General features: G+C 37.8%; 1 protein-coding gene across 1 annotated transcript in view; it reads right to left on the bottom strand.

Annotated features, from left to right (window-relative positions):
• Positions 1-12,674, bottom strand: part of LOC145979725 (adenylate cyclase type 10-like) — a 91,641-nt gene that overhangs the window by 23,498 nt on the left and 55,469 nt on the right. Inside the window, exons 17-20 of the mRNA XM_083112705.1 lie at positions 12,511-12,642; positions 8,600-8,811; positions 1,789-2,194; positions 100-212 (exon numbers count right to left, since the gene is read on the bottom strand). Of these exons, the coding sequence (XP_082968831.1) occupies positions 100-212; positions 1,789-2,194; positions 8,600-8,811; positions 12,511-12,642 (863 nt within the window). The remainder of the gene's footprint in view (positions 1-99; positions 213-1,788; positions 2,195-8,599; positions 8,812-12,510; positions 12,643-12,674) is intronic.

Genomic DNA, 12,674 nt, shown 5'->3' with positions numbered 1-12,674 from the left:
TCATCATTGGTAATACAGTGTATCATGTTGAGAGCAACTGTTGCTTGCACAAAATAGATGCAATTTCAAAGAGATTCGTAGAATGATAGTATAGCTTACCTCCAACAATCGGTCAGCTTCTTTCAATAATTCCAATGCTTGAATGTTGTCACCGACTTTAATTGATGCTTCTCCTGCTTCTAAGAGGAAATGGACTAATTTATCTGACATGCCTGAAAGAGAAACATAATACCAATTTCTGGAAACACATTCAGCAGTAAGTTCCGGAACTTCATTTTTGAAAATAGCTCAGTCACAGTATCGTATCGTATCGTATCTTTACTTGCTTTACAAGAAACTGTGGGTTTCTTTTACAGTTAATTGCTATTGGGGACTGTCATGCTTTCATGTGACTATTATTCAGTGCTCGAAACAAGATGTTGATATTGGTTAAGGTGGCAAAATTATCCTTTCCTTCATTTCTAAGTTTATTGCAACGATGAAAATAAGTGGAAGAAAGACATATTGGACAAACGCAGTAGCACATCCACGCCTTGAGCAGGTTTCGCACCTATAACTCTTGACCTCGTAGCTCGTACGATAACCACCCGTCCACGACGACCTGCCTCACATTGTACATCACAGTCTTCACGTTCACGCCTAATTCAAAGCCCCGTCCTACCATGCAACATGATACAATCCAAGGTCTGCATCAAACCTGGAATACTTACTTAAAAGGAGTCGCACCTGACATAATATGCAACACGTGCGGAAAACCGGATGTTGCACGTTGTATAACTTGGCTATGGATACCCTGCCCCAGTATCTCTGGAGGAAGGCCGCGCATTCCGGCAGAAAAGTGGAGGAATTTGAGTGGACAGAGCGAACTGATACACACTGCTGGAAAGGCAGGCTGATAACTGCAGTCGCTCTCCCCTTCTCCACGCAATCCCGTTCCTGTGACGTGTTCATTGGCGGAGTCGTCTCGCGTCGCTACTTGCGCAGAGACTTGTTTTCGTTCTCCTACTCAAGAGAAAGCTGGGATAGAGTGTAGAATGTGAGTCAACAGGTCTCCGAAGACTATCAGATTTACCTGTTATCTGGGAGTGTTCAAACTAAGAAGTTACATGAAAGCATTTTGACTTGCGTGCAAGTTGCATCTACTGCATAACATGGATGTCTCACTTCAAAATCGAGCACCGTTGAGCATGTTGCCAAATGTAATTAAAAATTTCGTAGCTTTTTTCAGTTATAAATTGTGCAGTATTTAGTCGCACAAAAATAGGCCACACTTTTATAATCAAATTCCATGGGTACTTACACGACGACGACTTTTATATCAAATTTTCTATGTTCCAAATTCGTGAAAAACACAAAGGAAGTGCAAGAAGTTGAAGGTCCCAACACAGAAAAATGTGTTCTGAATTATAACATAGCCCTTCCAGGTTATTCCTGTTCAGGCAGAACGTGTTCGCAATTAGAACGACGCCGTGAGTGTACGCCCGGAGGGAAATACTTCGTTATCAGAAATCTGCTTGGGTCTTTGAAGGCATAGCAGGTCCTGTCTAGGATATGTGAGGTTGGAACGGTAGAAACTTGTCGTACAGGTTGTACTCGTTGACTCACTCGGTCAGGCAGGAAGAAATCTCGACTCTGCATCCAGGCGGGTGCAAGCAGGCGAAAACGTCGGTTTGCAGAGCTTTAGATCTGAGTCCGTAGCCACTGCGAATTATCAATTAAGGTATCCACTTCCCCTGTGAATTCAATAGTTCGCTGGTGTCAAGGAATAGAGAACGATAATCCACTCACCTGCGGCTCGACAATGACTTATCAGTTGCATGTGGACGCAGGAGAGTATGAGCTGGCATTCGCATTTCCTGAAGTCGAAATCCTTGAAGACAGGCGCGATGGAAATGGTGGAATCGTTCCTGTTGAAGATCTGAATCGTGCTGTCGCTCCTCGTCCACCAGAACCATTTGAGCAGCCAGTGATGACCGCCTTCTTCCTTCTTTCCGGAACGACCGACGGAAGAAGTCCACGGTGTTGCCAGAGCCTTTGCCAACTGCCTACCGAGGCTCGCTAAAGATGTTCCTGATTCTTGGATTCCCATTCCCGAATTGTCGTGTTCATTGTCTGCGTGGTGTGGCACTGCTGATGCGGTGTAATATGACTTCAGGCTGTCAGTGGAGGCGTCAGGTTCTACGCATCTCCTGGGCTGCAAGACCGATTGGAAAACAGCAACATTACTACTTATGACCAGTGATGTTCTACGTCTTACATCCATTGTATTGGATTACAGTTCACATGGTCTATCGCACTAAAAATTAAAGCCCGCTTTAGACGGAAACATTACCTTTAACATTTTTGCCAGCATAAATGCTATGTACGAACACTCAAGTGCTAAAAGTCATAGGATAGCAGTATGCAATTATTCACGTGACCCTAGCATCACGTAATAGGTATATAAAATATCAGTGCTTGCAATTGAAGACCCCGGTGCAAGAAACAGACAGCTCCACCATTTGGTCAAAATTGTTTTCTTTTGCTGTAATCCATCATGGAAAAAATGCTCTATCTGCTGGTGCAAGAATCAGACAGCTCCACAGATTTGTTTCGTAATAGGAATAGAAAAGGAGTTGTCTGGCGCGTTTCTGACGGCGGATGATCGCAGACAGCTCCTGGAGCATTCTGGTTCTTGCAACGGCTATAGTTCAGTGTTCGGCCACTCGGCGGCGTGCAGCAGTTTCTATCGAGACCGCACACTTCAATATGTATGTTACTGTTGCTTCTAGCTATTGTACGTGGATACCCCTTACTTATTCGACATTTCATTATTTTATTCAGATTTCGTGTCTCCTGAAAACTTTTATAATTTGGAGCTGCCTGGTTCTTGCATCGGGGTCTTCAATTGTACTCTTGTGAATCTTGTGATACGTCTTCTAACGTGATTGTGGCTACACGGTGAGAATTATGAGTTTGAACTTGGAATGATAGTTAAAGCTAGGCGTATGGGACATTCAACATTCCTCGATCCACAGTGCTCAAATTGAACCAGTCATTGACTGGAAATCGCTATGTTCAGCAGCTTGGTGACCATTTGCAGCCCTTCGAGGACTTCATGTAACCTACCCTAACAGCGATGGGATTTTCCATGATGACAATGTGCCATATCACATGGCCACGATTGCTCGCGATTTGTTTGAGGAGCATTCTGGACAATTCCAACGAATAATTTGGCCACCTAGATCGCCAGATATGAACACTGTTGAACACATTTGATATTATGATGGAAAGATCCATTGGTGCACAAGATCCTGCACCTGCAACAACCACAATTATGGGCGGCTATCGAGACTGCATGGCTGAACATCTCTTCAGGGGACTTCCGCCGACTAGTAGAGTCCATGTCACATCAGGTTGCTGCACTTCGCCGGGCTAAAGGATATCCATAGGCGTAGCTACGGGGTGTGCCGGGTGTGCCTAGGCACACCCTAATGGGCTGCTTTATCAAACAGAATTAAAGACAGATATTTCAATAAGAGAGAAAATAAGCGGCAGTTTTGTAAGAAGTTGAAAATGTCATTACTTGGTACAAACGTGTGCATTATCGCTGATGAAACGAGTGTCTATAGTTTTTCGATTTTTTGATGTCATTGGAGAAAGAAGATATTTACTGCATTCCACTCTGTACTACAGCACTTTTCTTCTATACCTGTCACAAGCTGCACGTGTGAGAGAGAGCTTTCTCCAAGCTTACCCAAGTTAAAACTAAATTAAGAGCAACTCAGAAGCAGGATAGATTGGAAGCCCTGCTCTTGCTATTTGTGGAACAGGAAAAAGCTTCGTCTATTGATGTATATAAATAAAGTTATTGATGAGTTTAAGAACATTGTACCTTTTGACAAACGTCTCTTGTTATAGATTACGTTTATTTTGATGAATTTGTTTGTAACATTTATGAACATTTTGTGTGGGTGTAATTTCTATGCAATTTGATTTTTTCTACTAGTACATATATTCAGAAATTTTCAACACTGTCACTTAGTGAATTTATATTCCTTTACAAACATCAGTGCAGTTAAAGAGCCAAGTGATTGTGTTGCAAAATATGCTATTAAAAAGGTACCTCATTTTTTTTCTTTGTGCACACGCAAATATAAAGTTCTAGCTACGCATATGAGGATATCCCACACGATATTAGGTAGATATTCCATGACTTTTGGCACTTGAGTATAAATACTTAAAAAAATCTTAAAGCTTTCTATATAGCAGACAATACTGCATGCGGAAGCATTTCAAGTAACATTTCCGTTAGCACCTACATTGCGATGAAAGGTCGCAGAGAGCATTAGGCAGTGGCGTCCGGTGGCCATTTAGATAGCCGAAGCACTGAATATATAATTTTTAAGTAAACAATAGTAAATCAAGGGGTAGGCTTGCCTTGATAAAAATCACAACTGATAATAATAGGTTAAATTGAAATAATAGATATTGAAATATTTTTCTTTCTTTCCAAACAACAGACAATAACAGCAAAATACCGCATTTAGCTCAGCGTTACCGGCTAACCAGTCACATTGGTATACATATTACACACAGAAAATGTCTAGTGAATTTACTGGTCCTTTGAACAAAGTTCGATAGTTCTGGTGTTGGCCGTCCATTTTTAATTATCTCTTTTTTTCTGAGAAAGAACGGGCAGGGAACGGCTTGGACAAAAGCTCTTTTATAGTACACATTGTTCTATATTACTAGATACTACCTTATACCTTCACACACCTTCATATACAATTATGCAAATCAAACCCGTAAACTGAGGAAAAGCGAAAACAATACTACTTGAAACACTCCGATACACTCACTGTTTCTGTATCTCTCTCTCTTTCTGGCTCTACAGCCCTTGGTGGGCCTTGGCCTCCTCCACAATCAGCCTCCATTCCAATCTATCATCAATTCTTCTCCTCCATCCTTTAATTTTCATTATCCGCAAGTTTGCAGCGACGTCATCTATCCATCGAAGTCGGGGCCTGCCCTTTCTTCTTGCATGGTGAAGCTTTCCTTTCAACATTCTTCTTGGCATCCGGTCTTCCATTATTCTCTCCACATGCCCCAACCACTTTATTTTCTGGGCTTTGACAAATCTCACTATATCTTGGCCTTTTATTAAATCATATAGCTCTGCATTATATCTTATTCTCCAGTTGTCATCTTCGTTCACAGGTCCATATATCTTTCTTAATATTCTTCTCTCAAATATTCTGAGGGCATTTTCATCTGACCGTTTCAAAGTCCAATTATCTGATCCATAAGTGACAACTGGTCGTACCAGTGTCTTATAAATTTTAAGTTTTGTATTTCTTGTGATCAGTCTATTTCTAAACAACTGCATATTTGCAAAATATGCACGATTGCCTGCCTGTATTCTTTCCTTTATTACTTTATTCATATCATTATCACTATATACCATTGTCAGATATTTAAAACAAGGAACTCCCTCAAACTTATTATCTCCAATTGTCAGATCTTGAGGTGCTCTTCTGATCTCAGAGTTAGACATTCTCATATACTTTGTCTTTTTTCATTTACATTGAGCCCTATTTTTATTGCTTCTCTTTCCATTTGCTCATAGATTTCTTTAAGTGTTCTTATTGTTCTAGAAATGATTGTAACATCATCTGCATATGCACATATTTGACTGGATTTTCTAAATATGGTTCCCTTTTGATCAACTACATTCATTACTTTGTGCAACACTAGATTAAATAATACTGCCGAAAGGCCATCCCCTTGTTTCACCCCTGTATTGAATTTAAACTCTTCGCTCAGTTTACTACAAACTTTCACTCGTGCCTTAGTATCACTCATAGTCATTCTTATTTGTCTTTTTATTTTGAGGGGAATATTATACTCTTCAAGTACCTTAAACAGTTCATTTCGATTAACACTGTCAAAAGCCTGCCTGAAGTCAACAAATAAAAAATGCAAATCCACATCATGTTCATAAAACTTTTCCATCATCTGTCTAATTATAAAAATCTGATCAGTAGTGCTTCTGCCAGGGCGAAATCCTCATTGGTACTCTCCCAGTATATCTTCTGTGTAACATTTTATTCTCTCACTGATCAATCCTGACAAGATCTTATAGACCACACTAAGAAGTGTGATGCCTCTGTAATTTCCGCATATCAATTTATCACCTTTCTTATAAATTGGGCATAGTATTCCAGATTTCCATTTATGTGGCATTGTTTCATTTTCCCATATCATTACAATCAATCTATGTATTGCTGTCAACAATGCGTTACCAGCAAGTTTGATAAGTTCAATTATCACTTCATCCTCGCCTGGAACTCTATTATTACTCATTTTCTTCTTTACAAATTCTACTTCTTCAATGCTAGGTACTTGTACCTCATGACCATCCCTATTTTGTATATTCCTATTGTACTGCTCTTCTTCTTCTTGGTCTTCCACTTTACTCAAAATCTCTTTAAAGTGCTCTGCCCATCTATTGAGTATCTGATTCTCTTCTACAATTACTTTCCCATTCTTATCTTTACATACTTCTATTCTTGGCTCAAATAATATTCTCATTCTATTTATAGCTCTATAGAATTTTCTTATTTCACTTTGCTGATTTAGTTCTTCTATTTCTTGCATCTTCTTTTTATACATCATATTCTTCTTTTCCTTGCATACCCTATGTGCTTTCCTTCTTAGTTCTTTATACCTCTCAACATTACTTCGAGTTTCCCTCTGTAGCATTCTCTCTCTAACTTTATTCTTCTCATCTATAACCTGTATGCACTCTTCATCAAACCACTCATTCCTTTTAGTTTTCTCTTCTCCAAAAGTTTCTTGTGCTGCCTCCTTTATCACTCCTTCTATTATTTCCCATTCTTCCTCAACCACTCGAAGTCTGTTATTCTCTTTCTCCTTCAGTTTACTCTGTACATTACTTACATATTAACTAAAAACTTCTTCATCTTTCATTTTTTTTCATATTCGACTTCTCTCTCTTGGCCATCTCGTTTCTTTGCACCGCTATCAATTTTTCCCTCATTACTAATTTTACCAGGTAGTGGTCGCTATCACAATTGGGTCCTCTGCAGCTTCTCACATCAATAACTGATGACGCATGACGTGCATTAACCAGTATATGATCAATCTGGCTTATTGTTCCGTTAGGTGCCTTCCATGTTCCTAAGTGAATTCTTTTATGTTCGAAACAGGTACTTGTTATGATCATATTGTTCTTGACAGCAAACTGGCAAAGAAGGTTCCCATTCTCATAGTTTTCTGCATGGAGAGTATGCCGGCCTGCAACCCCTTGTTCATTCTTGTCCTTTCCTATCTGAGCATTAAAGTCGCCCAATACGGTTACCATATCATACTTTTGGATCTTTCCACATGCTTGTTCCAGATTGTCATAGAACTCTTCTTTCTCGTTCTCATCTTTCTCTTCTGTAGGCGCATGTGCATTTATAATTGTTATGTTTCTAAATCTTCCTCTCAACCGTATTCTACACATCCTTTCATTAATTGCTTCAAATTCCATAAGACTTTTTCTCATCTTTTTGGTTATTATAAAGCCTACACCGAATTGTCCGGTCCTCCTCTCTGGTCCACTATAAAATAATGTGTACCCCGGCTTATCAATTCTTCCTTGCGCCTGCCATATAATTTTCTGAAGTGCAACCAGATCATACCTAAATTTTTATATCTCATTTGACACTTCATTCATTTTCCCAGGTCTTAACAAAGTCCTGACATTCCACGTTGCAAGTGATAAATCATTAGTCCGTAAATATCGCCAGGTTCGAATTCCATTACATCCATCCATCATCCGAGACTGTTGCATTGGTTTCACTCCGATACACTCACTGTCTCTGTATAGAGTATACTAACCACTCCCTGTCCAATGCTAGCTTCGTTTGCAGCAGAAATACATGCACACGGCCCGTGACCTTGAGGTGCGTGCGCAACTGCCTGCCACTGCTGGACTGATGCGAGAGGGAGTTCGCTTCCGTTCAACCTCCCTGCAGGGGCTGGTATTTGCTCTATGTGTAGCGAAGAAATGGAACGGTTTTATCTAGATATTATTGAATAATCGTGTGATTATAATGACATAATATATTGTTACGTTATTGCATATTGCATTCCGAAGCAATGCCTCGGTAGCTTACATTGTATGCAAGCCACTGGCATTAGGTAATATATTCAGCACAAGAGACATGCCAAGTTCTGCAGTTTTAATTTAACAACTAATAAATTTAAAGAGGAAAATATGTAATTTTAGAAAGGTAATGGCTATTTAATGTTAATTGGACATTATCTATTGGGAGTAATTGGTTGTACGAGCAAAGGATTTGTAATACAAACACAGGTCTGTCGTAGGTGCGATTCCCACCACAAGGAAAATAAATTTCACCTGAAGACGAGAGAAAAAATACTCTCTCGAAACATAGTGTTAGAATAAGTACAGTTCAAAGCACTAGACAATGGATAATATCCAGTTAACATTGTATGATAAGACTTTTCGCTGAATTAGCCTCAAGGAAAGACAATCGCTATTGCAGAAGAAAAGCGAATCAATCAGACGTAACTAATCGAAACCTACCTTATCCCTCTCGTAGACGGGGACATGCACGACCCCTTGTCCCCCGCAGGCGATGCATTTGTGTGTGTTCCCGTCCAGGAAGTGGACTGATTGGGCATGCAGGCTCCTCTTCTGATCGTCGGTCAGCAGGTCGTAAGTTGTTTCCCGAAAAATGGGAGATCGGAATTTGAGGAGTTTGCAATAAGCATATTTCGGAAGGCCGATTGCATTATCTGAAATAGAACATTGAATTTTTCCATGAAATTTTACGTGAAATAAGTATTGTAGACGGTTGGGCAAGAGTGACGTATACAAGTTCCTTGCTCAGCGTGTGCGCTCCAACTTCGCAGGAGCGTTGCGTCAACTCGGGGGTCATGCACCTCCGAGCACTCTCATTACTATCATCGGTTGTCGATCATGATGTGTGCAAGTGGATTGTATCGACCTGGATTCGACACGACGGGATTTACGGCTGAACAAGGTGAGTGAGTGGTAATTGCCTTATTGATTATAAACCCTTCAAACCAACATACCATTAAATGTGTGGAACGAGATAAAAAAAAAGTAATGTATGTGCCAATTCCACATCATCACAAAATGGGGTCTCGACCATACATAGGAAAGGATTGAAAGATAAAAAAAGATAAACAGTTGAAGCAAGGACGTATGTAGGGGGGTCCAGGGGATCCGGACTCACCCGAAAGACTTACTAAACACTAAAATTAAACAATGAAAAAAATGAAATAATAAAATAACTAAAATTATATAATGAAAATATAGATCAAGGGTTATTTTTTTGGAAACTTGTTGGAAGGCAAGGATCATACGACTTTAAATGACACTATAAAAGAAGATTTATGTAAGCTTTAATTCTATATATCTCAATATGCATAAAATATTGCCAGGAACTTAACATTTCGTCAACTGGATCAAACATCCTTTTTTGATATTCAATAAACAATCAATTCCTTATCTATTTGGTATTAATTTTCTTGCCACGTTGTTCTTTATTTATGTTATTGTTGTACACATTTTGCCAACCTTGACTACACGTTAATCTGGATAATGAATAAGTGCTGTTATATCACTACCCTCAGACCGTCTTTTTGCCTATCCATGTAATAAAATATAATATTAATTTGAATATTTTAATTAATACTATTCTAATTAATTATAATTATTTAAATTTAAACATTATTATTATAAATCAATTTAGATTTATTAGGTTGCTTTGTATGAAAATGAAAAAGTTACATATCACTAAATTGTGTGGAGTGGTTGGAGATATTTAACTTGCCAACCTTGAGCTCAAGAAGGAAATATAAAATTAATTTATTGATACAAAACATGTTGTCAAATAGGATTGATAGTGAATACTTTATATATATACAATAATATATAACGTTCCTAAATACAGAACAAGAAAAAAATCATTATTATCTTTAAATTTGAAAAATGGTGGTGAATTTATAAAAATATTAATTGATGCAGTGGCGTACGCAAGGGGGGGTTACGGGGTTTAAACCCCCCCCCTTGAGCTTGTGAAATATTATGAAAAATGCTGTGGAAAAAATTTTTAATGGCCAATTTACCACAGTCAAAGATCTGGGACAATACTATTATTATTACTACATCTACTACTACTACCACTAATAATAATAATAATAATTTGAATTATTATTTCCATGTAGCATGGAGAAAAGCACAGCATTCCAAGCACACGCATCTTTCAGAGTGATGCCTTGAAAATAAGCACAAGTTCTTTAAAGTGAAATATGAGGGTAACTATGATTTAAAAGAGAAATAAAATGTTTTGTATTTCAGTTGCAACAATGTTCAATACTCTAGCGTACGCTGTTTTTTTTGGGGGGGAGGGGCCGGAATAGTAAATGTGGATAACACATGGCTTCTTTTTGGAGGGCAGGATGCATAATAAAATATTTCGTAATTTTGGAGCTTTTCAGTCTATTAAAATTGTATTCAAAGACAAAAATGGTAATCGGGACTCACTTTAAAAGAGGTTTCGTATTTACACATTTTGATTTTTTAAAGTTCTTAACGGATTTTTATTTGAAAATTCTGATTTTCTCACAATTTTGGTAGGGGCTGTAGCTTCATCGGTAGAGGCATTCATATTTCGTTTTTGACAAAAAGAAAACGAAATTTGAAATAACACATTGCAATGTTAATCTTAAAGGTTTCTGAAAGGTGTGAGGTGCATTTTCCTACCCTGTTTTGTCACGAAATGATGCGAAATGAACTGCAAAATGCGAAATAGACTCTTAAACACGAAATTTACCGTTTATATACCGACGCGACACTTTCTGAAGTCTGAAGTATCCTGTGTGTTATGCAATTCATGGAAAATTGATTAATTTTGCTGTAAATATTTGTAAAGGAAAATTGGACTCCTCTATACAGGAATAAACTTAATATTCTGGTAATGATTTAATGTGCTATTAGAAGGGATATGTTTATTTTGTGTAATAGTGCAGTTTTTAAATCAATTGGGATTATATTCACATTTTTAAAACCAAAATGTAATTTTATATACCGCTTTTTCACCGCTATGACAGCGAAATTTCATTTTATTTACAGCTTTTGAACCCGAAATTGACTGTTTTTATACTGAAATTTTGCTTTTTTATTTACCAAAAGTATGTGCCTCTAACCATCGGCCATGCCTCTACGTACGCCAGTGTTCAACGAACATGTATTTTTTTTGTGTGAACAATGAGAATTAACTAAAGAAAGTTCTTGGTTCGTTGTTAGAGGCTAATGTATAGACAAAGGCTAGGCGGACAAGAATACAGTCACAAGTCTGCCTTTCCATTGTATTATTTACCGCAGCACGTTTGAATGTCTCTCTTTAAAATGTCTCACCTTGTTGACTAGACAATTATTCAAACGACAATAAGCTTAACTATTGGAAAATGTTTTGTTGGTAAGAACAGTGAGACAATCCAGATGTGAATTATCGGGAACATTTATGCGGGGAAGAAGCCGGAAAAATTCCAACCAATTTCGGGAATCGAATCCGGATCTCCCGCGTGATTGTCAGATGCTCTACCGACCAGACCACCGCAGCTTCTTGGATGAGTTCCATACTTTAATTATTTCAATTTATTTTAATATATTTTCTTATTTTATGGATTTTTTTCACCCTTAAAATGTCTCACCTCGTTGACCAGACAAAAAACAAAAACAAAAAAATGCTCCCAGGATTTGATAAAAATTGAATGATTAGAAAGTAATTTCTTTCTATTGTTTTCATAAATGGTATATTTATGTAGATCTCTACTACATAATAGTAGTAGTGGCATTAGTAGTATTATTAGTAGTAATTCAGATAATTAATTAATTATAAGTATTATTAATTAATTGTGATTATTATTATTTAATTAAAGTATAATAAATCAAAGGTAATGTGAATTTGGAGAAAGTTTTAGAAATAACCCCCCCCTTGACTAAGTCCTGCGTACGCTACTGAATTGATGATTTTGGCTATGACTTCCCTTAAAATATTATCTTTAGGTATAAGATGATATTTACTGTAAAAACCATTATGAGCTAATCCTTTTATATTACTCTTTGTGACATAGTGCTTTATAAGTTGTTTTTTTTAACTGTTCTCAGTACTTTAAAATAAACAATTATTATTATTATTGTTATTATGAGACACTTGGTTCAGACCCCCCCGAAATATATTTCTAGATATGTGCCTGAGTTGAAGGAAGAGAGGCAAAGTAGAAGAATGAGAGAGGAAAATATAGAGACATGAGCAAAGCTAGACAAATAGAGAAAAAGTGACCACCCAAGCATATCCATACTTCAGCCAATCCGAATGAAATGCTCTATCGGTACCACTGCTATGCTATATCATCTAATAAGAATATATTTCAAGTATGCTACGTTCATTTGAGGCATCTTACCTTCAACATCTTCACAGAAGCACTTGATGGCGTGCTTCCTATCACCTTCCACCACAGCGCGACGCCTTCCATTACGATAATCGCTACTGTGACCACAGCCCCACACGCGCATGTCGAACAGCTTTTTCACCGCTGGAATATAAAATAAATTGACGTAACGTACA

This window comes from Lepisma saccharinum, chromosome 26 (genome assembly GCF_977018435.1).
Source record: "Lepisma saccharinum chromosome 26, izLepSacc3.1, whole genome shotgun sequence".
In the NCBI taxonomy this organism is placed as follows: domain Eukaryota; kingdom Metazoa; phylum Arthropoda; class Insecta; order Zygentoma; family Lepismatidae; genus Lepisma; species Lepisma saccharinum.
Note: the sequence above shows the minus strand (reverse complement) of the source record. Positions and strands in the feature narration are given on the sequence as shown.